The 26,859-nt window shown below is 52.0% G+C and overlaps 1 protein-coding gene across 1 annotated transcript in view; it reads left to right on the top strand.

The window, feature by feature from the left end:
• CCDC57 (coiled-coil domain containing 57) overlaps positions 1-26,859 on the top strand; it is a 742,721-nt gene that overhangs the window by 615,394 nt on the left and 100,468 nt on the right. Inside the window, exon 15 of the mRNA XM_085617570.1 lies at positions 22,292-22,348. Within this exon, the coding sequence (XP_085473696.1) occupies positions 22,292-22,348 (57 nt within the window). The remainder of the gene's footprint in view (positions 1-22,291; positions 22,349-26,859) is intronic.

The raw sequence follows: 26,859 nt of genomic DNA, 5'->3' as shown, positions 1-26,859 counted from the left end.
GCGCCATAGCATTTTAGCAGCCTCCAGCGAGATCTGGCAAATCTCTTCGCGGAGTAGCATGAGCTGCCGAGCGGAGTCCTCACTGTCATTGGTAGCCTGGGCTCCCTCCAGCTGCGCCGCTTGGGCCTCCAGCTGCACGAGCCGCGCGGACTGCTCCACACATTTCGTGTGGACCAGGCCTCTGGCCACCCCGCCTTGCCGGCCTCCCACAATGTTGCCGGTGAGGAAACAGAACCCGTGTTAGTAGAGAAATATAGCTCCATTTCCTGCCCAAGGGATGTGACAAAGTCAGCGTCCTGCAGGAACCAGGCGTTCATCCGCCATGCCGTACGGGTGCTGTGAGAGGAGGTCCCAAGGCGGAGGGAGACCGGGGAGTGGTCATAGATACCCCTGGGCAGCACAGTGACCCCGGATAATAGTTGACAGTCCGTGGCCGGCAATAGAAATAAGTCGATACGGGAGTGGGTGTGTTGGGCTGCCGAAGTATGAGTGTATTGCTCCTCACGGGGGTTCCACACTGTGAGACCGGCCTCGTGGCGTGGGCCCTCCCGACCAGCGAGCAACCCTGCAACCGCACCTGATCCCCGATGTCACAGACTTCCGGCCACCATGACCCCACAAACCTGATGGCCGGCCGGGGCACCAGCCGAACCCACAACACTACCGCGCATGCCCGGCCGAGGGAGCGGGAAACCCCCAAGCAAGACCAGGAGACGCCGTCTCGGTCACACCTCTGATCTCCTCCCCAAGGAGGGTTTCGATCGGCCACCAGGCCCCTGGTGAGCGGGCGCCTCGCCTGCTGGGCGTCTGGAGTCCCTCCCAGACCCAGATCAAAGGGCCGAGCGACAGGAAATCCTGACACACCGCCCCCAGGCACCAAGACCCCTCTCAGCGAGGACTCCGGACTTCAAAGAGGAGGGGGAGTATAACAAGGGGTGCTGAAGGGACGGGAGGCAGAGAAGACCTGGACCTACTAGAGCCCTGCTGACCTGGTCGCGGCTCGATTGATCCCTGAACCGAAGAACGCTACCCGAACTCTGAACCATCTGAGCCCCGCTGACGCTGTCGCGGCTCCCCGAACTCAGAACCATCTGAGCCCTGCTGACGCTGTCGCGGCTCCCCGACTCCGAAACCACCTGTGCCTGCTGGCACCCCCCTCCAGGAGAATCGGCAGAAATTGCCGAGAGGAACAACATCCCCCAGCTCGAGGATTGGGAGCTGTGCGAAGGATACTCCGCCGAGACACTGAATTCAAAGACTGTCCCGCTACCCCAATACCCCCATCACGAGACTGCCGCCGCTTGTGGCATTGATTTGATAACTGCATCTCGGATCATAAAGATCCCCTGAAACTATCGATAAAGAATACTGTCTTACGAAGAACTACTGTGTGGTGTCCCTCTGTCAGATAGTGCAAGCTCAGCGTGTGCGATCCTAGGAACGAGTCCCTTCCAGGAAGGGCCTCCCCGCCCTTGCTCGGCCTAACTCTGGGAGAGGTGGGTCAAAGGGTGGTCAGGAACGTATTCCAAGCCCCCCCTGAGAACGCCTTTCCAACATATGGTGGCAGACGACGGAATCCGAGCCGACACCTAGAGATCGTGCAGTAAACGGCTGACGCACTACCGAAAAGAGATGGAAGGAGAAACCTCCCTAGGTGCCGCAGGTACCAACACAAGCCCGACATTCCGAGAGGACCAGTTGGAATATTATACGCATCGAGAATTAAAACAATTCTGCAAAGACCTTGGAATCGCTACCACCGGATTAAGCACGAAAGAAGATTTCCAGGGAGCATTGAAGACCTGGGTCGAGGCAGGAGCTTCCCTGGCCCAAACAGAAGGAGAGCCGCCAAACGAGCCACGAAGCATCCCGGTAAGGAGCAGCGCCCCAGAGGGGGGCCTATCCCCGGAGGAGCTAGCGGACCGAGAGAGGGGCCGCAACCACGAACTAGAACTAGCAAAACTGAAAATAGAGGGAGAGCTAAAACTGGCCGAGAAAAAGTTAGCCGTAGAACAATTACGCCTACAAGGAGAACTCGAGGAAAAGAAACGCCAGAGAGAACACGAAGAAAGAAAACTCCAACTAGAACACGAACGCAGCCTGAAAGAAATCGAGCTCAAGGCCAAAAGTGAGGAGTCCAGAACCTCGGGAAATCAACCACCCTCCTCCACCGTGGAACCAAAGGTCCACATCCCCAAGGATGTGGTGAAGGAATACTACAAGAACGACGACATCCAGCAATGGTTCAAGGCCTACGAAGTTGCCATGACCTCCCACCGAGTTCCGCAGAAAGATTGGGGAGCTGGGTTGTGGGGCCGGTTCCTGAGCGAGGGGAGAGATACCCTGCTGGACCTGCCCTCCACGGTGCTGAACTCCTACAGTCACATGAAAGAGGCCCTAGTAGCCAGATATGGGCTTACCCCCGAAATGTACCGGCAACGGTTTCGAGACTGCAAGAAGATACCCGGTACTACATGGGTAGAGTACGTGAACTTTTACAGCCGGGCCTTGGACGGGTGGATCAAGGGCAGCAAGGTCTCCACCTTTGAGGAACTGTTTGACCTAATAGCATGGGAACACTTGTCCGCAAATTGCTTTGTGGAGTTACGCCAGCACCTCCTGGACAGCAAGCTCACGGACCCTCGGAAACTGGCCGTCGAAGCTGACCGATGGGTGAAAACCCGGACCTCCCGGGGTCCCATGGGAGACTACGGTCGCCACAGTCAGGGACCCCCCCGCCAGAGGGGCGGAGGGAACCAAGGCCGACCGAGAGAATTCCAGGGGAGCTCCCAGCACAGTCCCCCCAGAGGCCAACCTCCGCACTTTCCAGCCCCACCTCCAGCCAGCACCGGGCCCCCGGGGAGGCCGGGGCCCAGAGTCAAGATCACCTGTTTCCGCTGCCAACAGACCGGACACTATGCCAGTGACCCCCAGTGTCCCATGTACCAACGACCCGCAACGACAACCCCTCCGGCCCGACAAATGGCCTCCGTTGCCCTAGGAGAAGAGATGGACGACTCCGAAGAGTGGGAACCAGCCGCCATGGCCCTGGTCTCCCTAGGGGACCGAGAGATGGTCCCCGGAACACCCCTACCCGCCAACACGAAGAAGTACCGACAGCAAGTGACGATCAACGGTCACCGAGTCAAGGGCCTCCGCGACACCGGGGCGAGTGTCACAGCGGTCCACTGCCACCTGATCTCCGAAGACCAGATCCTGCCCGACGCTTTCTGTCCAGTCATATCTTCGGACAATTCCGAGAGCCTCTGCCGGATGGCCCTGGTACCCTTCGAATGGGGGGGAGTCACCGGTAAATTGAGGGTGGCAGTCCGAACCTCCCAGCCCGTAGACTGCCTCCTGGGCAACGACCTCGAGAGATCCCCGTGGGGACAAGTGGAACGAAGAGCCCATCTGGAGATGATGGGCCTACCCGAATGGGTATGCGCCACCACGCGCTCCATGACTACCCGATCGCCTTCCTCCGAGGGAGTTGAGGCCATACCGCTGAACACAGTCGCCGTCCCCGAGGACCGGGATGCGCCCCCCGAGCCCGACGACCCTCTTCCGGAAGAAGAAGCCGTTCCCGATGACGGGTCAGTGCATCCAGATCCCGAGCCACTGACCGAGCTCGGGGACCTGCCCGAGATGGCCCAGTGGCACTGCGAGGGAGGTCCCTCCCGAGAAGAATTCTGCAGGGAACAGGCCACCTGCCCTTCCCTCATTGGACCCCGACAGCAGGCCGAAGCCCAGGCAACAGGCGGCCAGTCCGGAACCCACTGGGTATATTGGGAAAACGGCCTCCTGTACAGCGAACAGAAGTCGGCCGAGCTGGGATCGGCCCGAGTACTGGTGGTACCCCTGCGTTTCCGAAGTCTCCTCCTGGGCCTAGCCCATGATGTACCCCTGGCAGGACACTTAGGCCAAGACAAAACCTATCTATTGTGGAGTAGTGTGGCTCACTGGTTAGAGGCGGCAGACCCAGAAGCAGAGGACGGCCCGGGACCAGGGTTCAATTTCCGACGCGGCAGGGTCGTGGACCAGGGTCAGCGGACTCGATAATTCTCACCTCGGTGCCCACTCTAACCAGGGATCACACTCGGCAACTCTGGGCATTAGCTTGCCTCATCTCCACAACGGCCCCCCACATTCGCCGGGGATGCCTGGTTTCACCTTGGAGATACCCAGGAGGGACCATCTCACAGGGATAGCCAGGACGGGTTCCCCAGCGGTCTACAGCGCCACGACGGCTCGGCAGCAGTGCGCTTTACAAAAACACATACATTTACATTTACATCAGCGACTAGTTACCCACTTCTATTGGCCCAAAATGCGAGCGAATGTGGAGGCCCACTGCAAGTCATGCCTCACGTGCCAGGCCAGCGGAAAAAGTGGTGGGAAGCGCAAGGCTCCGCTACAACCCTTCCCCGTTGTTAGTACTCCTTTTGATCGGGTGGGAATCGACATTGTGGGACCCCTGGATCCCAAGACCGCCCAGTGCCACAGATTCATCCTCGTCCTGGTGGACCATGCCACCCGCTACCCAGAGGCCATTCCCCTCCGCACCGTGATGGCCCCCGTGGTAGGCCGGGCCTTGATAGGGATCTTCTCCCGCGTGGGGTTCCCTCGTGAAGTCGTGAGTGATCGTGGCACGAACTTTATCTCCAAATACATGAGGTCCCTATGGCAGCAGTGCGGGGTATCATACAAGTTCACCACCCCATACCACCCCCAAGGAAATGGCCTAGTCGAGCGATTTAACAGGATCCTGAAAGGGATGATTATGGGCCTCGAAGAACCCCTACGCCGGAAATGGGACGTCCTCCTCCCTTGCCTCCTGTTCGCCTACCGGGAGGTTCCCCAAAAATCTCTGGGGTTCAGCCCGTTCGAATTACTGTACGGACACCCCGTCCGGGGACCCCTGAGCCTGGTCAAAGAGGGCTGGGAGTTGGCTCTCCGAGGAACCCCTCCTGATGTGTTCCGCTATATCCTGGCGCTCCGCAACCAGACCCGGAAGTTCCGCGAGCTCGCCGAGGCAAATCTCGAGGCTAGCCAGGAAGAGATGAAGCGCTGGTATGACCAGAATGCCACGCTGGTCGAGTTTCAGCCGGGCCAACAGGTTTGGGTGATGGCCCCGGTGAAACCCTGCGCCTTCCAAGACAAATGGACTGGTCCCTTTAAAGTGGTCGAGCGGAAGAGTCAAGTCACGTATCTAGTTGATGTTCAGTCCCTGCGGAACCCCCTCCGTGTCCTCCACGTGAACCGCCTCAAACCCCACTTTGTGAGGACGGAGTTGAGTTTGCTCCTGGCCACCGACGATGGGACTGAAGAAGACACAGAGTCCCTTCCGGACCCCCTGTGTGCGAAAGAGAAAGATGGCTCCGTAGAGGGCGTGAGACTGTCATCCACCCTCACCCCCCAACAGTCCGACGACTGCCGCCAGCTACTAAAGCAATTCACCGACCTCTTCTCCCTAACCCCTAGGGTCACCGACTGGTGTGTCCACGACGTAGACACCGGCGACAGCCCGCCAGTGAGACACCGAGCCTACCGGGTCCCTGACCGGGTCCGAACCTGCATCCAGACCAAAGTAACCAAGATGTTGGCCCTAGGGGTGATTGAACCCTCCGACAGCCCCTGGGCCAGCCCGGTAGTCCTGGTCCCGAAAGCAGCCGCCCCTGGTGTCGCCCCCGAGCTGAGATCCTGTGTGGACTACCGGGGACTCAATGCGGTCACCCGAGCAGACGCTCACCCTATCCCCCGCGCAGACGAGCTCATCGACCGCCTCGGGCCGCTCGCTACCTCAGCACCTTCGATCTAACCTGCGGATACTGGCAGATTGCGCTCACTGAGGGAGCCAAGGAGCGCTCCGCCTTCTCCACCCCGGATGGGCACTACCGCTTTAGGGTTATGCCGTTTGGAATGAAAAATGCCCCGGCCACCTTCCAGCGTCTGGTGAACAGGGTCCTGGCCGGACTAGAGGGGTTCAGCGCAGCGTACCTAGACGACATAGCAGTATTCAGCTCCCAATGGACCGAACACCTCCAGCACCTCCGACAAGTACTGATGGCCCTGCGCCAGGCCGGCCTAACCATCAAAGCCAGCAAATGCCAAATTGGACAAGGCTCAGTGGTCTATCTGGGGCACCAGGTGGGGAGCGGGCAGGTCGCCCCCCTCCAGCCGCAGAGAGACGCCATCTTGTCCTGGGAACCCCCCACGACCCAAACGGAAGTCCGGGCCTGCCTGGGCCTCACCGGTTACTACCGGAGGTTTATTAAGAACTATGGCAGCCTCGCAGGCCCCCTCACAGAGTTAACCTCCAAAAAGCACCCGAAGAAGATACAGTGGACTCCCCCGTGCCAGAAAGCGTTCGACGCCTTGAAAGCCGCTATATGTACTACTCCGGTACTCAAAGCCCCCGACTACTCCCAGGAGTTTGTGGTCCAGACGGACGCTTCGGAACACGGCATCGGGGCAGTCCTCTCACAGTTCAACGACAAAGGCATAAATCAGCCCATAGCCTTCATCAGCCGAAGGTTACTACCTCGAGAACAGCGGTGGAGCACCATTGAAAGAGAAACCTTCACAGTAGTCTGGGCCCTCAAAAAGCTACGGCCCTACTTGTTTGGAACCCACTTCCGAGTTCAAACGAATTATCGACCCTTGCGGTGGCTGATGCAAATGAGAGGAGAAAACCCCAAGCTGCTACGATGGTCAATCTCCCTCCAGGGGATGGACTTCACTGTGGAGCATTGCCCCGGGACGGACCACGCCAATGCTGACGGCCTGTCCCGATTCTTCCGCTTCAGCGAGGGGAACCCCCAAGTGGATGGGTAGTTCTCCCCGCCTTTCAGCTGGGGGGGCACGTGTGAGCCGGGCTCGTGGCGTGGGCCCTCCCGACCAGCGAGCAACCCTGCAGCCGCACCTGATCCCCGATGTCACAGACTTCCGGCCACCATGACCCCACAAACCCGATGGCCGGCCGGGGCACCAGCCGAACCCACAACACTACCGCGCATGCCCGGCCGAGGGAGCGGGAAACCCCCAAGCAAGACCAGGAGACGCCGTCTCGGTCACACCTCTGATCTCCTCCCCAAGGAGGGTTTCGATCGGCCACCAGGCCCCCGGTGAGCGGGCGCCTCGCCTGCTGGGCGTCTGGAGTCCCTCCCAGACCCAGATCAAAGGGCCGAGCGACAGGAAATCCTGACACACCGCCCCCAGGCACCAAGACCCCTCTCAGCGAGGACTCCGGACTTCAAAGAGGAGGGGGAGTATAACCAGGGGTGCTGAAGGGACGGGAGACAGAGAAGACCTGGACCTACGAGAGCCCTGCTGACCTGGTCGTGGCTCGATCGATCCCTGAACCGAAGAACGCTACCCGAACTCTGAACCACCTGAGCCCAGCTGACGCTGTCGTGGCTTCCCGAACTCTGAACCATCTGAGCCCTGCTGACGCTGTCGCGGCTCCCCGAACTCTGAACCATCTGTGCCCTGCTGACGCTGTCGCGGCTCCCCGAACTCTGAACCATCTGAGCCCTGCTGACGCTGTTGCGGCTCCCCGAACTCTGAACCATCTGAGCCCTGCTGACGCTGTCGCGGCTCCCCGAACTCTGAACCAACTGAGCCCTGCTGACGCTGTCGCGGCTCCCCGACTCCGAAACCACCTGTGCCTGCTGAGTGACTCGCGGCACCCCCCCTCCAGGAGAATCGGCAGAGATTGCCGAGAGGAGCAACATCCCCCAGCTCGAGGATTGGGAGCTGTGCGAAAGATACTCCGCAGAGACACTGAATTCAAAGACTGTCCCGCTACCCCAATACCCCCATCACGAGACCGCTGCCGCTTGTGGCATTGATTTGATAACTGCATCTCGGATCATAAAGATCCCCTGAAACTATCGATAAAGAATACTGTCTTACGAAGAACTACTGTGTGGTGTCCCTTTGTCAGATAGTGCAAGCTCAGCGTGTGCGATCCTAGGAACGAGTCCCTTCCAGGAAGGGCCTCCCCGCCCTTGCTCGGCCTAACTCTGGGAGAGGTGGGTCAAAGGGTGGTCAGGAACGTATTCCAAGCCCCCCCTGAGAACGCCTTTCCAACACACACCCTCCAGGCATCGCAGAGACTCAGGGCAGAGGACCAGTCAGATAGTCATTTTGCAGAGGCTAAGCGGGAAGCTGATGTAGGACCTGTTGAATCGCACGAAGGTTGCAGGACTGCATTAAAGTCACCCCCCACTACCGTCAGCCCAGGTGGGTAGGAAGAGATTATCGGTGTGAGCTGGTGAAGGACGGAGGCCATATTGGCGGGAGGGATGCATGTACACAAGAGATTCAGGTGTTGCCCCTCAATTGTACCCGTCAAGGCCACATAACAGCCTTGTGTTTTCGCCTCGGCATGGGCCAGGGTAAAGGGAAGTCCTCGTCAGAGCAGTATGGCCACCACCCCGGGAACCCCTTGTAAAACCCGAGTGACAGACCCTGTCAAACCCGTATCAAGCGAGAAAGATGCCGTGTGAGCCCAGGAGGTGTGCCTCTTGCAGAAAGAGGATGTCAGGCGCATGGCAACGGGCGCTACGAAGGACAGCAGTACGCTTAATACGATCAAGTAGGCTGTTTACATTCCAGGAGAGGAAGTGGAGGGCCCTATGGAAAGTGGGCATCATCGAGCTGAGCGGTGTGTAAATAAATATGCGGGTGTAAGTGCAAAGAAGCCTGGGTCCCGTGAGAAACAACCTGACATGGTCCAAAACATGGAGTAGGAAGTGTGCAATCCGGTGAGTCTCGTGTCAGCATGGAGGGCAAACAGGTGTGTGTAGCTACCGAAGCCAACTAGGAACAGCGGCCCGTAGGCGGCTAAAAACAACAAACTGATGGGAGACAACGGTCTTCCCCCCTCCCCAACCCCCCCCCCCACCCTATACTTCTTACGAGGAAGCATCTGTCGCCCTGAAAAAGGAAACAAGTTAAACCAACAACTTCACAGTGAGGCTAAGTACGAAGCTAAACCACTTGGCGAAAACAGGAGCATGGCAGAGATGGACCCCCCCCCCCCCCTCCATGTAACAGATAAAGAATTGTCAACAGCTGCCAGTGCAGTCAGGTCGACTGTGCAATCAGTAGGGTAAGCAAATCCTGAGTCAAGGTAGAACGTAAGGACCAGGGTCTAGGCAACATAAAGGCAGAATCCCCCTGATGCGGAATCTTCCAGTCCAGGGACCCTGTAGGTGCTACCAGAAGGCCAGAAACAATGTTCTAGGATATTGCCCCGCTCAATCATCTCCATCATCGCTGGATCCACGGATCTCGGGGCTCAGGGACAGGTCAGAGCCCGACACATCGCGTCGCAGGGTCTTAGAGGGCCCAGGAATGTCCCTCAGGACGAGCAATGAAGCAGCCGTACTGGGAGAAGCGGGCTTTGGAGTCAGAGCGAGGGTGAAGAGAGGATACACCCGGTGATCGAGATTCCGCCCTCCGACCGTCGTTCTTCATGCGGGACCTGGACCGGCGTCGCTGGGGCTTAGGCGGGGGCTGGGTGCGGCTGCGTGGTTCCCCGACGGACAGGAGAGGGAGTTGGCCCCTTCAAGAGGGGTCGCTCCTCCGTGAGCCAGGCCCAGGCCGCTTGGGGAGTGTCATAGAACAATTTCTTGTCCTGGAAGATAACCTTAAGGTGGGCCGGGAAGAGGAGTCCATAGCGGAGACCCATGGAGCGAAGCTTCTGCTTGACTTCATCATAGGAGCGGCGCTGGGTTTGCACCCCTTTGGAGTAGTCCGGGAAAATCATGATTTTATTATTTTGGAATTGTAAGGGGCCCTGGCCGCCCGAAGGATGGCGTACCTGTCACAGAAGTTAAAGACCCTAAGGATCATGGGGCGGGCGGGAGCTCCAGGTGGCGGCCTGGGGGCCAAGGAGCGGTGAGCCCGCTCAACTGCAAACCAGGGTGAAAGACATTCTTTAGGCATCCAGGAGCGCACCCAGGTCTCCACGAATGTATCAGCGTGACCTTGCTCTACTCCCTCAGGAAAGCCAAGAAGGCGTAGATTGTTCCTCCGCGATCTATTTTCAGCATCTTCTGCCCGTCGGTGGAGCTCCGAGGTCTGGGTCTGGAGGCGGGCCACCTGGGTTTTAAGCTGGTTGATATCATCCTCCGTGGTGGAAATACGGGATTCCGCCTCCGTGATGCGTGCCGTAGCGTTGCGCAGGTCTTGGTGGATGAGAGACACATCCACCCTCACCTCACCAATCTTGCCCTCCACCGAAGCCCGCTGATCGCCTGAAGGATGGTGGAAAGATCGCCCCCAACGACCCCGGGCACGGCAGGCGCTCCCCCGCCTGGGTCCCGATCCGCCGTGGTGAACTGGTCCATTTTCATTTGGGTGGGGGGAACCGGGGACTGTGGGGCACGGGTCCTGCCCATCACCACGACAGGTAGGGCAGACCAGTGCAATCAGTTATGGGCACCGGGCCCGCTGGGGGAGGGAAAGTGGGGACCCCAGGCCGCCGCAGCTCAGAGTCCTGGCGTCCTCCATCACAAAGGGGGGGTGTGCCCAGGGCGGGCCATCTGTCTGGCTCACTAGATGTCGCTCGGAGCGGGCCCCCACCAGGGATGCTGAGGAGAGGGAGCGGGGGAGGCACCGATGCCCACCACTGCACCGCACTGCCCCGCCACCCGACACTGTGGCCCGAACCCCCCTTCCCCCGGGCCCACTCGCCTGAAGAGACACCGTAGATGGACGGTATTCACGCTGGACCTCAGGTCCGAACTTCGCGGCGGAGGCAGGGTCGCAGCAAACCGTAGATGTAGGCCTCGTACAGATCAGTCGACTGAGGCAGGTTATCCTGAAAGCAGGCCCAGGCGCCCAAAGGGAAGAGTCGGAGGATGGCAGAGAGGGGGGGCGGGGGCACCAGGTCACCTCCCCACCCCGCCACCCGATATGATGGCCGTACCCCCACCACAACACCACCGCCAGGGGAGCAAGGGCACCTCCACACGGGCACCAGAGATAGGAGGCCAAACTCGCCACCACTTCAGTCTCTCCCGGGCGCAGGCATAGCACAGGTCGCTGAACAGAACGGGTCAGGTCGGCGAGGGGCAGACCGCCCCCCGCCTCCTCCCCAACCGGACCGGGCCCCTCTCGCCCATGTGGCACAGGCAGGGGGGCCGGCCTGGAGGGCAAAGGCAGCAGGCTCCAACAGGCCAGACCCGGGAACAAACAGCTGCACCCCCAGCAGGCCCGCCCAGTCGCAGAAGGACCCCAGTGGCAGGTCAGTCTGGCGTCCAACAGGAGCCCCAAGCCTTTGGCTCGCTCCGTCAGCGCGCCACGTCCCGCTGGTAGGATTGCAAAAACCAGCACCCAGGGCCCACAGGCAGAGCAGGCCCCAATCACCCAGGCAGGCCCGGTCACTGTCCACCGCTGCCCGCCGCTGCCCGACAGTGGCAGCCGAGCCCCGCAACTCCCCAGGTGCCGTGACTCACCGGAGATAGATGCAGGTGAGCCGATCCGTCGTCAGAGGCAGAGCTCCGCTCCAGCCCTCAAACGCTGACTCCGGTCTCCGGTGGGTGCCGCAGCTGGTCCGGCCCGCTCCGCAGCCCAAATCCAAGAGGAGCTGGTCGGCCCCCTCCCAGACTCCGGGGACGCCACTAGGCCACAGGCGGAGACAGCCGACGCCATGGGGGGCCCTGGGTGAAGACTGCAGAGGTGTCCAGGGCTCCCGATCCGCCGTACTCCACCGACAGGACTGCAAGGGCCAGCGCGCGGCCATAGAACCAGGCCATGAGAGCAAAGCGGCAGGGGCTCACACAGCCGCCATTGCTGGCGCGCGGCTGCGGAAACAGGCCATGGAAACTAGGCGGCCGGGGCTCCAGAACGGCACCAGAACGGCCCAGGACACAGCCAGGGAGGGCAGCGGATCTCCCCTGACAGAAAGGTAGGTTGGATGGCAGCTATCAGCAGCGGATGCAAGGCGGATGACGGAGGGGGTCCGGCGCACTCTTAGAGTGCGACCGCCATCTTGACGCCTCAAGCCACGCCTCTTACACTTTACATTATTTACAATGTTGGCATATTTACAGCTTTTCAGACTTCAATCTGCTAGTCCTTACATGCATTACAGCGCTGGCACACTTGTAGTGTTTCAAACCGCCCCTTATCTTAACACAGGACATGCGGTAAACAAGTAAGGTGTGAACCGGCTAAAGATCTACGTTTCCCATCATTCCTGGGAACACTTCCGGTTTGTGACTTGCGTTTCTGGGTTAATATTGTCATTTAACCTGGACCTCTGCTCGATGGCATCGTCTCCCTGTTCCACGGACAGACGCCGCAGATGCCACGCTCGAGCTGAGCGGTAAGTTCCTCCTCACGCTATTATGCCTGTGTGTCCTTAAGCGCTGCTTCGCCCTGGGGTACATCGATTCCTCCCTCACAGAGTGGCCCGGTCCGCTTCAGACATTTTCCACGCATGGCATATATCAAATTCAGAAGGCCGACTACATTGGGAAATGCCTTGGATGTTTCCCGTGCTTGACGTGACATCCCCTACCTGTTCTTTCTCAGACGCCAATCCTTATGGTATACATCCCTGGCTCTCGCCGGCAAATGCATATAAATATTCTTTGGCCAGGGTTAGCCACACCCCTAGGCATTACGCCTTATTACCATACTTCCCACACTCAATGGTTAACTGTACTCTACAGCATCACACACAAGGGCTTCACTAGACTGGGGTACGGACTCCACTTTCCTCGGGCCCTCAATGTTTTTAACCCTGATACACCATATGCTGCTCTTATAGAGTATCTGTTACAAACCCTGGGACACTGCGTACAGCCTTGATCATAGCTTTAGTCTGCAGGCAGCACTTCATGTGATAATTCTGAGACCATATATGCAGCCTTGAAAACAGCCGTAGTCTGCACTATGATCTCTTACTGACCTCTTTAAGCCACTGGGATCTCTTACTTACCTCTTTTAGCCACTGGATACTTGTCACATTTATGCTATTAGGCATTACCACTACCACTATTTACAAATTTGTACCAGCACCACGTCTACTCACTAAGTTAGATGGGCGTTTATACCTAGGGCCAACTTGCCAGGGACAGATGATATAAGATGCCTGGCGTTTGCAGGTGAGTGTGACAGAACCAAGTAACTGCTTGACTGCACACTTATTCTGTTGTATGGCGCTTGCGATATATATTTAAAGTGCGTTGAGTTGTCGCTTTGGGTATGCGAGAATGTGGTTCAAACACGCTGTACCCCACTGCTCTAACGGCGTAGTATGTTGAGTTTATATTACCACAGGTGCACCGGTGAATCTTCTTAACAGCCGGGTCACTGGTTTTGTATTACACTCCAACGCTTTTTGTTTCACACTTACTTGTATCTTTATTGTTCTCACACACGCTTTGCAGTAGTTATAAACAATCATTTGCAATGCAATAGGTCTCGCATTGCTGAAAGTTTGAGCTATTGCCGTTGCTAATAATAATGCAAGCTCAAACTTTCAGCAATGCGAAAGCTATTGCATTGCACATGCTTTTTTCTTATTTTTTTAAGGCGTGGGCAGTGGAAGCACACGGGGAAGGATGGGGGCAACCAGTGAAGCAATAGAGGAGGAGGTGTGAAAACAACAAGGGCTGGAGGGGACGCAAAAGCAACAGGAGGGAGGCAGAGCGAAGTGAGCTTGGTGGGAATGGTAGCTGCCATGTGCCCCTTTCACAGCCCTCAACGGATCCCTTCCAACCAACGTCCTGTAGTGGCATATGTTTATTGAGAAAGCACGCCACATTAGCTCCACTGCCTGGATTCAAGTGCCCTGAAACGAAAGTAGAGCCAAGAGGCAACTGCATGCCTGGCAAGTTTTGTAGACATAATTGTCTTGCAATTCCATATTTTGCAAACTCTACCCTGAAGGTATTGGAATGCTTTACACAGGTACCAGTTACATTAAAGACATCGTTCATATTATTTTTTGAAAGTATGGGGATTAGTGACTTGCCCAGAATCACAGAAAGGTGAGCCGCCTCTGAGACTGCTGCCTGCTTCCCCCAGATCTAAAGTCAGCAGCTTGCGGCCAGCGTGCTCGTAATAATCTATGTGAGACGCCGTGCAGGGTCCCAGGGAGCTTCCGAGATGATCTAGAGAAAGTGAGAACAAGGCGTAAGAGACGCGAGACGACGTGCACGTGCACAATCTCCTGTTCAGGCAGGCACGGCAAACAGGAGACAGGGAGGGAACAAACATGCCTCCCTTGCAGTCAAAAGCAAGCATTTTTGACACGCGATAATGGAAAGCATGGGTGGAGCATCCACCCTGCTTCCGAAGCAAAACCGACGACAATAGATCTCGCAAGCGGGCAGCGTATGTGCTGCGTCGCTAGGCGAGACCTAAAACAGAGAGAACCTGATGAAAGCCATGACACTGGTTCACGTCAATACGGCTGAAACATGTTGATCACTGTCTAGTGCAGCTGCCTCTGATAAGGGCAGCCACACTACTCAATTTCTGTTTTAAATCCAGGCTCCAGGAAGCATCAATTAACTACGGTAGGCTTACCTTGTAACTAGTTTTACCCACTTTTCCACACAACTGTTTAGACAGCACTGCCTCCCTCACACATTCGCTCACATTGGGTTTTAGTAATACCCCTCTTCTTCACAAAAACATCCCTGAGCTTCTCCCTAGCAGCGAGGGAGTCGTAGCCAGCGTCACGACCAGGTTCACAATGCGAGGAGGTATCCCCATGATGAAGCATGACACCTTTGGTGTGTGAGGGAAACCATCCTTTAAAGGGACCCCTCTTCCACAGCACAGTTTTTTCCATGTTTTCCTAATTGGGACAACCGTTAGTCAATTATTTGGACCCGAGGGCTCTTTGTGTTGTATCTCCCTTTTAATTACCCTGAGTATGCAAATGCCCAAAATCATCCACAAGGTTGGCTCTTTTTGCCCTGCCCGGTTTTCCTTAGTAGTATGCAAAGGTTGCAAAGGTCTTCCCGCCTTTTCCCATTTTGATGGACAGCTTACCAAAAGGCCTCAGAGCGCATTTTGCCCCAATTTTAGTGACATTTTGCAGAGGAATTTTGAGGACATCTCTAGCAAATAAAGAAGCACTTAGTTCATATAGTTAGGAGGCAGTACCCTTGTTTGGTAGAGATTCCCCTCTTTTTTGTCTCGTCCTGTTCTGTAGACAAGGATTCATGTTATCACAGATTGTGGATCAAGAGGCTTGAAGAGCAATCACATTGCAGACATTACATGCACACAAGGTCACTGGAGAAATTTCCTCAGGGGCCATTACGCAGCTGTAATGTAGAATATGCACTAAGTATTACCCAATGAGGTAGCACTTACTAATTAAGCAGTAGAAAGTACTCCATTTGGATAGACACTTTTTGCAAAACTGTGGACTCTTGTTGGTTAAAGAGGCAGGTAAGCTCCATTCTGGCACAATCATTCACACAGCTACTGACACACCCATACAGACACCTACAAATACAACCATTCAGCCACTCTCACATACACTCACAGACCCAGACTGCTACTCACACACACTCACACACCCATGCAGCCCCTCACAAAACCACTCACACACCCACTCACAGACCCATACAGCACTCACACATCCCCTCACTGACCTGCACAGCCACTCACATACCCACTCACCAACCCATACAGCCATTCACACACCCAGTCACACACCTACAAAACCACTCACCCACTCATAGAGACCACTACAACCACTCTCCAATCTATACAGCCACTCACACACTCTCTCTCATAGGTGACAGTTAGGAAAAAATAATTAAATACCTTTAGAAATTCACAACCATACAACCACTCACACACCCACTCACTGATGTATACAGCCATTCACACACCCACTCATCGCCCAATACAGCCACTCACGCACCCATTTACACTTCTACAAAACCACTCATTCACCCACTCACAGACCCATACAGCAACTCACACACCCGCTCACCGATCTATACAGCCACTCACACAATCACTCTCAAAGGTTACAGTTGGGAAAACATTTTTAAAAACCCTCAGATATTCACACAAAAAACAAAATGGACAGGGAAGTTATAATTAGGAAAAAGAATTTATAAAAACCTTAGAAATTCACTGAAAAAATAAAAGGTTACAGGGGCATTATAGTTAGGCTCAAATTTCACTCGTACAAGACCAGTTAAATTCAGCAATTATAGTCACCTGAGCTAACTATAACTTATGCCCCCCGCAATGCACTGCTTATGACCTCACATATTACCTCACTCATGACATGGTCTGTGAAATCACTGATGACATCTCAAATGTTATAGGGCTGTGCCAGTTTTCACACGTCCCTTTGATGACCGGTTGTGGTCCCTGATTGTTTCTTGGAGGCGTTTTAATTTCTGACCCTGTTTGGTGTTTTCGTCGCTGTCTGCACAGTGTCCTTTGCTTTCTACCTAAGTTCTGTTTGGGTTGTTTTCCTGCTGTTGTGTGGATGCACTGTTGCCTTGTTCCCGGTCCGACAGGGTACTTCATCTGTATGCCTTACAGGTATTCCTCAATATATTTCTGATGCCGTAGTACCCTTTATAGGGGACTCTATATGCTGTGCTTGGTGCACTGGTGCGAGTTGGAAGATGGTGCACTGGGGTTCTTCTTGCTCACCCCTTATTGAGTTTTTCTTTGCACGAGTCAGGGGGATCTTTCCTTCCACTCTGTTTGCTGCCCTTCTTTCCTAGCACATGCAAGGGAAGGGGCATGATTCTTGGCCTACGATTCTTTGTCTGGTTCTGCCCTGACTGGTATTCCTTCTTTCTCTCTTCAGACGTTGGTGCTTCTTGTGCTGGTTCTCGCTATACACAGGCGAGACGGGCCTCTGTCCGCCCCATCTGTCTCTGTAGGTTCCTTGTGGCCATCCCTTTTTCGTATCTTGGCATAAGTGGCCAACTCAGCCACCCTACCTCTCTTGTGCCTCTGCATGGGCTGTTTCTCCTCTGCTTCTGCCTTGTGTGAAGCTGCGGTTGCTTACACTTTTGGATTGGAGCCATATCCATGACAACTGAGATGCCAACCCCACCGTTCGTTGCTGGCAGATCTTTCTTCAGATGTGCCTTTTACCCTTTTTGGGGGGTTTATGGTGTAATGTTCTTCACTTCTTGTGAGCGCATTTGCAGTTCTCACCCCTTTAGGGGCTTGTCTCCCGTGCAGTAATAAGCATATCAAGTATGATATTGGGTGACGTCAGGCTCATCATTCACGTTGTTCCCTGGCTTGTTGGCTGGACACGGGTTGTCCTGTGCACACGAGGACTTTCATTTGCTTCTGGTCTTCTTGCCCTTAGGCTCTCTATCTTTCACTTCAACTCTTTACACTGACCCTTTGGTTGGACTTTCATTTCTGGCTTTGGTCTTCCAATCCAAATTTTATTCACGATTTGGGGCTGGTTTTCTACATAGACCTCCCCTGTGTTGGCCCTGTTCAACTTGACCCTTTGATCCATTCCTCCATTGTGGTCTTTATTTCTCTAGTCTAGCAGGGTTGTTTTCCCTCTGTTGTTTTCTTTCAATTGTCTCTCGAGTGCTTAATCGTACCGTTCTGTCAGTAGTGCAGTTTCTGTCTGCTCCCTTAGTTTTCGTGGGGGGGGGGGGGGGGGGGTGGCTTTTCCCTACCCTCTCCTGTTAGATGGGGCCATGCGGCTGGTTTCCAGCATGCCGTTGTCTCACGTTCGGTCCAGGGCTGCTGTTGTTGTGTGTACCCTTTTCGGGGCACCTATTATTGTATAGTGTGTACACTGTGTATGTTTGTACATATAAAATATATATATATATATATACATATATTCCACCAATCCCGCTTCCACGAAAAACGGGCTGACACATGCCCAGGTACGATTCAGAAAAGCTTTATTTTCACCATCTGGGCACATCGTGCATTGTTAAAAGTTCGCCACTGCTGTAACACCTGGCAGACGCGTTTCGGCTTGGTTGCCTTCCTCAATGCCAGCTTTGTGTGACAGAGAACTGCGAACAGGGATTTTAAAAGTTCACACATCAACTCCCATTGGAGGATACTCGTGGTCATAGAAAGAGGACTGCGGGTTCAGGATAGTACTCACTCCGCCTGTTGTGCTTTGTCCCCTTTGACTCACGATATATTAAAATCCCTGTATGCAGCAGGATGTTGGCCAAATCATGCTGCTAGTGAGGAAAATACAGTCCGAATCCGGGGACACAGTTCAGTGACTACGTACCCTGCATACGATAATGCTCTGACTCCGTCAGCTGTCAGGCTACATTCTCCCACTGCAGCAAGAAGACGGTGATTTGGCTTTCCTCCAATCGTCCTTTCAGCAGACAATCTGCTGCTCTTTCCCCAGTGTACCAACACAAGTGCCGCTGCTGGGGGGGCGCCGCGATGTGTACCTCATACGCGCAAACCAAAGATTTGTCGGCAAGTCGCGGAGCACCAGACCAAGAGGCGTGCCAGTTTCAAGCACCGACCGCTTGACACATACTCCACCAATCCCGCTTCCACGAAAAACAGGCTGACACATGCTCTGGTACGATTCAGAAAAGCTTTATTTTCACCATCTGGGCACATCGTGCTTTGTTAAAAGTTCGCCACTGCTGTAACACCTGGCAGACGCGTTTCGGCTTGGTTGCCTTCCCCAATGCCAGCTTTGTGTGACGGAGAACCGCGAACAGGGATTTTAAAAGTTCACACATCAACTGCCATTGGAGGATACTCATGGTCATAGAAAGAGGACTGCGGGTTCAGGATAGTACTCACTCCGCCTGTTGTGCTTTGTCCCCTTTGACTCACGATATATTAAAATCCCTGTATGCAGCAGGATGTTGGCCAAATCATGCTGCTAGTGAGGAAAATACAGTCCGAATCCGGGGACACAGTTCAGTGACTACGTACCCTGCATACAATAATGCTCTGACTCCGTCAGCTGTCAGACTACATTCTCCCACTGCAGCAAGAAGACGGTGATTTGGCTTTCCTCCAATCGTCCTTTCAGCAGACAATCTGCTGCTCTTTCCCCAGTGTACCAACACAAGTGCCGCTGCTGGGGGGGCGCCGCGATGCGTACCTCATACGCGCAAACCAAAGATTTGTCGGCAAGTCGCGGAGCACCAGACCAAGAGGCGTGCCAGTTTCAAGCGCCGACCGCTTGACACATACTCCACCAATCCCGCTTCCACGAAAAACGGGCTGACACATGCTCAGGTACGATTCAGAAAAGCTTTATTTTCACCATCTGGGCACATCGTGCTTTGTTAAAAGTTCGCCACTGCTGTAACACCTGGCAGACGCGTTTCGGCTTGGTTGCCTTCCTCAATGCCAGCTTTGTGTGACAGAGAACAGCGAACAGGGATTTTAAAAGTTCACACATCAACTCCCATTGGAGGATACTTGTGGTCATAGAAAGAGGACTGCGGGTTCAGGATAGTACTCACTCCGCCTGTTGTGCTTTGTCCCCTTAGACTCACGATATATTAAAATCCCTGTATGCAGCAGGATGTTGGCCAAATCATGCTGCTAGTGAGGAAACATATATATATATATATATTTTCCATTCCTCTCTGGTTATATGTCATAGAAGATGATGGTGAGGCTGTGGGGTATAGTTACCTTGGAACAAGAGTTATAATTACTTGTGATAACTATAACTGCCAAATTTCTATGGTTTTGTGTGTGTAAAATCTGATCTCAACTATCAGATTCCTGTAACCTCTTGTTTTTTTTAATGAATTTCTAAGTTTTGTTTCTATTCTATTGATTGGCTGTCCATAACCTGAGAGGAAAGTTGTGGCTGCCATTTTGATCACACACTTACTCACACATCCAGTTACACACCCACTCACATACCCACAAAACTACTCACACACCCACTCACAGCCTCTCACACAGCCATTCACACACCCACTCAGACACTCACACAACTGCTTACACACCCACTCATTCACCCAGGCAACAAGCCATGCAGCCACTCACACACCCACTCACAGACGTTCAAAACAACTCACACACCCTCACACAGAGACCTATACATCTTTTACACACCCACTTATACACCCATACAACCACTCACACACCCATCCAGCAACTCACACACCCTCTCATGGACCCCCCAAACCACTCACAGATCCACACAGCTTTCAAAAATTCATGAAGAGTGGTCAAACAACGCCAAAGTTATAGGTAAGTCAAATGCTTTTCCTATGGAAACTAGGTTCTAACTATATCTACCTACTGGTGACCACCAGTGGGTAATATATATATATATTCACTGAAAAAAATAAAGGTTATAAGGACGTTATAGTTTGGAAATATAATTTAAAAGCCAGAGAAATTCAGCAATTATTGTTAGCTGAGCTAACTTTAACTCACGCCCCTGCAATGCACTGCTTATGACCTCACATAATACATCATTAATGACATGGTCAATAACATCACGGATGAAATCCGTGGTTTTCTACCAGTGAAATGTCAGCGTAACTATAACATCCATGTAACCTTTGGTTTTTTGCAGTGAATATATATATAATTTTTTTTTTTTATCATCATCTATTTGATAATCATTGTTTTGCTGAGACCGTAGATATGTCTGTCTGTGTTTTGGGAAATATGTTATTTTGTTGGACGTAATGTGTTTATGTTAAACATGTGCTGTGTGCAACAATATGTATCATTCCAAATCACATTTTAAATGCAAAGAGCATATAAAGAAATTAAAAATATATTTTCTAGAATAATCTTTTATTTTGTAGTACATTGACACCATAAAGTAGGTTTAAGAAGACATATATAAAGAAAAAAATGCAAAGTGGGGCAGTGTTAGTTTTTACTGATAGGGCACTGCAGCAGTGAGGTTGTCAGTTGTATTAATAAATGGTCCTAGAGCAGCGCTGTTGTTGTGTTGAATTGCTTTTACAATGAAATTGCCTACCTAATTTGTAGCTGTGTTTAACAGTCCAATACTGCATCTGATGATTTACATGACATTTATGGTTGTTAGGGATGCTTGCACTACTACTGCCTGTGTGGTACCTGTTCTTTGCATATTACTGAAGCTTGAGAAAACCTTTTTAAAGGTAAAAGGTTTTGTGCTCCCCCTGTTTGTTAGATCATAGCATTGAAGCCCGGTATACACATTTTAATAAGCTGTGATGAATATGTGGTGTCTGCTGGAGAGGGGGAGGTATAGGGATAGGGATAGGGATAGGGAGAGGGAGAGAGAGAGGGAGAGGGAAAGGGAGAGATATCAACTTTGACTTTCGTCATTGCAAGTTCAAAGAATTGAGCACCAGGTCTCAATGCGCAGTGGTAACAAAACATACATGCTCTGTGTAAAGTGCTTTTGATAAAAGTACTATATAAAGACCATTATTATTATAGAAAATTATAGAAAAATAAGCCATTCTCTCCAAGATGAAAGTGTGCTTTTTCATTCCTGCCTTAATTTCTTTCAAAGTAAAAGAAAAATGCCCATCTCCACCTATTAAAAGCCACCTGGAAATGTCAAAATGTTTTGTGACTTGAAAGACTTTCTCACTTTGTTAAGGTTTTAATACAGCAATGAAAGTGTAAGTGATATGCAGGCCCTTCTGTAGACAGCAAAGAGATCCAAAGGCAACTTGTATGCACCCTTCTCAGAGCTAACATTATTGCAGCCACAGGGTTTAACAAGCATTGACAATGCCAATAGGTCTGGCTTTAAAGGTGTTGTGTGGGATGTGAAGTATTGCTGGTAGATATCATGGGAATGGCTATGTATTTTGTGGAAGCAAATGTGATATGACTGGTGTGGTGTCTCCATAGGGTCAGTGCTCTTCTCAGCTCACTTATAAAGGGAGACTCCCCTCCTCCTTCCGGGTAAAGAGACTCTAGCATTCATAAATAGAAGATGAACACCTTCCTCTAATGTCCTCCCTTTACCTATAACTTTGTTCTTAAGTAAGAAAGCCATTTTGTGCAAATGGATAACTTGCTGAGCTTTTACCTGAAGTTGATGGGTTGCTGGGGAACAACTATTTACCTGGATGGGTTTAGGGTGAAAAAGGGGTTGGTCTCAATGTTATTTATTCAGATATAATGAGGTCAGATGGGTTGCCTTGGGTTAGGTATCACAGTGTAAAGAATATATATAAACGCTGCAGCTACCCTGGAAAACATGTAAAAGATATCTTAAGCTCTGGGTAGGAGCAACCCAAAACAACATATGAGGTGTAATGTGCAACTCTCTAGAGCAGTGCCAGCTCTTAACCACATGGTTCTTGTTTTTCAGGTCTCTGCTCTGAAACTAGATTTAGCATGCAACCGGACTCCAGTGGTAGTAAAGCATGTAAGTACTATTTTAAGTCTTATTTTTCAGAATGATGTAGGCTTCAAATTAAGGTCTTTCTTAAAGCATGCAGCAATTCCGACTGAATTCTAGATGACACAACAATCAAAAGTGATGGATTGTAATGTCTGAACTAGCACTTTTTAAACCCTGGTAATTCCTTTGGCTAGTGTTCGATTCCATTGTTATTAGATCGTTTTTACCATTACTGACTGGAATCAAAGGTATGCAAACCAGCCTTGACCATCTGCCTGGTAATATAAAGTCCCCAGATGGACCACAATAGTGATGTGCAGCAAAGTCTGAATAAATGTCCAAGCATACCCATCTCTGGAATTCTAGAAGGCTCTTGGCTTTCTTCAGCTTCATTGTGTAACCTCATTTCAGACTTTATTTTATTCTACTTTTATTGGGTATTTTTTGCTGGACTAACCTAGTAGTTTCTTTAAAATGTTTTACTTGGTAGTGTTACAGAATAGAGACTGACTGGTAAACATCTCAGACAAAATCGGGAGGACAGTGTCTGAGTATTGTACTAAATATGGTAGTAAAAGGCAAAATGAGGGTGGTCTTTTTAAATGATTTTTCTATCTTTGGGATGAGATCAATATAGTGGAGTGCAGAACCAACCCAGCTATACTATACATAACCCAGAAAGAAAGATAAGGGAGGCTTCTTAAATCAAACATGGTACATTAATAAGTTGCAACTTTAGGCATGAGATCTCCTCAGGACCAAGCCTCTCAATGGTCCGGAGCTATGACTGCAAAAAGATCCCTAGTAAGAGGGCGAAGACTCAATCACCCTGTTAGAAATAAAGGAATGCCTTAGTCCTACACTGTGGTTCTTCTGTGTCTCCCTGAGACAGAATGGTTACCATTTGCCTCTTTAAAGGCCGACTCATGATCTTATTCAGTAACAAGGCTAGTTGAGTAGGTGGTTGACAGGAGAGCTGCAATTCAGCAACACCTGCCTCAGTAAGATCTTCCATGGTGATCCACATATTGTCCATATTGATCCAGTTTAGCAAAAACTTTAACAATATTTCATTTTATTTGATTTCAGATTCTTTTGTTGCTGAGTTTCCATGGTTGTTCCATCCTTTCTTCTCTGTATATCAAAAAGGCTGTTGCTGTTGCCAGCTTGTCCTATGATATCCCAAAAACATTTAGCCTGGATTTGCACCCTTTTCGACTTCTGCTGAGGATCTAGACTCCAATTCTTCCTGATTATAATATATATATATATATATGTACTATAACAGCATATTTAAACACAAACCAATTGCAGGAGCTCCTAACGGTAACTAACCCTGACTGGCTAGTGGCTACTATAAGCTGCAATGCTGTGCCTATGTTGTGGTGTAATGTCTGTTACTCAGATTTGCACTGCTGTTTGCCGCCCCTGATCAAAACCCTTGTTAATGTAATGCTCTACAATGGTTGCCAGCCTCACTGCTTTTAGCAGTGGGAAAAAAGGATGATCCATCACAGAAGACCTGTTCAATTTTTCTGGCGTAGCAAACATGAGTGAGACATAAGTGCCCAAAAACAGCCTTAATAATAAAATGTAACTTTCCGTACCACTAGGGAAAGAGAGGTCAATTTGCTAAATTTAACTATAAAAGGCAGACTCATCCCATCTTCGAATTGCAAGCCTTTGTGAATCAGCAAATAGGCCATTATCTCAGTTCAGTCCTTGTGGAGTCCTTTGCAGGCACCCTTGAGCCTCTCTCCATAACTGACTAATGTCCATAAAAGTGACTATGAGTAACCTTACTGGCCTGCCTGGCCTCTTGCCTGAGGCCATTCATCTGTGAAGTAACAAGCTTTCAGATACTGGTCCCCTGAAAAGATCCAGAAAGCAAATTTCATAGACTTGAATGGGCATTAACTTTCACTGAAATGGTCAAGCCCACATTTTGTCAAGGTTTCTTTTAAGAACTTTTTCTGAGTTCCTAGTTAATTAAAACTCTTACATGTATAAATATATTTGTTTAAGCTCTTCTGCACTTCATCTTTGACCTTGATAGTAATTGTGCTGGTTGATTTTTGCTTTTCAAGCACCTCCTAGTTCTCCAGCAGAATCACTGGTTATCCATAGAGCACTTCATGGAGTACTAATGCCTATCCTTTGTTCATAAACTTATGGATTTGGGTAGTGTTAGAGCTAAGCTAAAGCGTATTAAACCTCTGACCACTCTCCTACTCCTCACCTGCCAGCTAGTTTCTTCAACTTGGATTTTTTTTTTTTGCTGTGGGGCTTCTTCAGAAGGAAAAACAGACGATGTCCAGGAGGCACTCAGAGGTGAGAATTAATCATGTCTCCATCTTCTGGAACTATTAAGAATACCTCAGAAGAAGTCCATCATCATTTTTGTTGTATTTAATCAGCATAATCAGAAATTAATATTCTTAACAAATTACAATTCATTCCCAATTCTTTTTACAATAGTTTATTTATATATATATGTATATACTTCAAATATTGAACAGTCAGACATTTTACAAGTAAATAGTTCTTGTCTTAAGCAAAAGTTCTCAATTAATTAGACTATGGGCCTGAATTAGATGTTGGCTGGACCGTGACGGAGTGGGCTTTTTTGGCGGTCTTCTCTCCTGCCTCCCTGGTGGTCCGCCAGCCTAATTTAGATGCTGCATTGCAAAGGTGAGAAGACAGCCCCGGTCCCTCTGATTCCACTTAGGACTTCGCTTCCGCCCCATCGGCGGGATGGGCTGTAGGAGGCTGCGGTGGCACTCCAGTCAGGATTACCGCCGCCGGTATTTGGTTCTGGCTTGTTTCAGAGGGAATTTCAATGGCAATCCCTCCTACTTTGAGTCTGCGGAAATGGACGAAAAGGGGTGACTATTCACCTTTTTTTGGGGTTCCGGCTGCGGTTTCCTCTTCTTCTGCTCCCTCCAGCCCCCCCCCCTTCCTGCTGCACTGTGGCCATAAGGGACTGGCATCCCGTTTTGACTGACTGGAAGGTTAATGTAGGTGGTGTGTGTAGGTATACATTGCATGGTGTGAATATGCATGTGCGGTGCAGTGCGGCAGGTACACATAATGCAACCTACACATATCCCACAGACACATGTGAACACCTACACAACATATATGTGATTTACATTTAAAAAATCACTTACCTGTCTCCCCTCCTTCAGGGTCACTGTGAGACCGGCCTCGTGGCGTGGGCCCTCCCGACCAGCAAGTCACACTACAAACACGCCGAACCTCGTGGGCACGGCCTTCCGGCCTCCGTGGACCAACATCCCGAGGGCCGACCAGATCCCCAACACGCATGCCCGGCCAAGGGAGAACGAACCCCCCCCCCAAACCAGACCGAGAGGCGCCGACTCTGTCACACCTCTGGTCTCTTCCCGAGGGAGGTTTCGATCGGCCACCAGGCCCCCGGTGAGCGGGCACCTCTCCTGCTGGGTGTCTGGAGTCCCTCCCGGACACATCTGAACAGATCAAGGGGCTGAGCGACAGGAAACCCCGACACACCGCCCCCCAGGCACGAGACCCCTCTCCGCGAGGACTCCGAACTTCAAAGAGGAGGGGGAGTATAACAAGGGGTGCTGAAGGGACGAGAGGCAGAGAAGACCTGGACTGACGAGAGCCTGCTGACCTGGTCGCGGCTCGATCGCTCACCGAATAGAAGAACGCTATCCGAACTCTGAAGCCAACTGAGCCCTGCTGACGCCGTCGCGGCTCCCCGAACTCTGAACCATCTGAGCCCTGCTGACGCCGTCGCGGCTCCTCGAATTCTGAACCATCTGAGCCCTGCTGACGCCGTCGCGGCTCCCCGAACTCTGAACCATCTGAGCCCTGCTGACGCCGTCGCGGCTCCTCGAATTCTGAACCATCTGAGCCCTGCTGACGCCGTCGCGGCTCCCCGAACAACGAACCTCCGGTGCCTGCTGAGTGACTCGCGGCCCGCTCCTCCAAGAGAATCGGCAGAGATTGCCAAGAGAAGCAACATCCCCTCAGCTCGAGGATTGAGAGCTGTGCGCCGGATACCTCGCAGAGACAATGATTGAAAGACTGTCCCGCTACCCCTTTTCCCATCATCACAAGATCGCTGCCGCTTGTGGCATTAATTCTGCACCTGCCTGCCCGATCATAAAGATCCCTGACAACAACTGATAAAAGCTTATTACCTTATAACGACCTACTGTGTGGTGTCCCTCTATCCGAAGAGAGAGTAAGCGCAGCGCGTGCGATCCTAGGTGCGAGACCCTTCCAGGAAGGGCCTCCCTGCTCTTGCTCGGCCTAATTCTGGGAAAGGTGGGCCTCAGGGTGGTCAGGAACCCATTCCGCAGCCTCCCCGGGGAACGCCTTCCAACATTTGGTGGCAGGCGACGGGATCCGAGCCAACACCTAGAGATCGTGCAGTAGACGGCTTACGCACCACCAAGAAGAATGGAAGGAGAAACTTCCCTAGGTGCCGCAGGCACCAACCCAAGCACGGCATTTCAAAAGGACCAGTTAGAATCGTATACGCACCG

This window comes from Triturus cristatus, chromosome 7 (genome assembly GCF_964204655.1).
Source record: "Triturus cristatus chromosome 7, aTriCri1.1, whole genome shotgun sequence".
NCBI classification, from domain to species: domain Eukaryota; kingdom Metazoa; phylum Chordata; class Amphibia; order Caudata; family Salamandridae; genus Triturus; species Triturus cristatus.
This window is presented reverse-complemented; position numbering and strand designations above follow the sequence as displayed.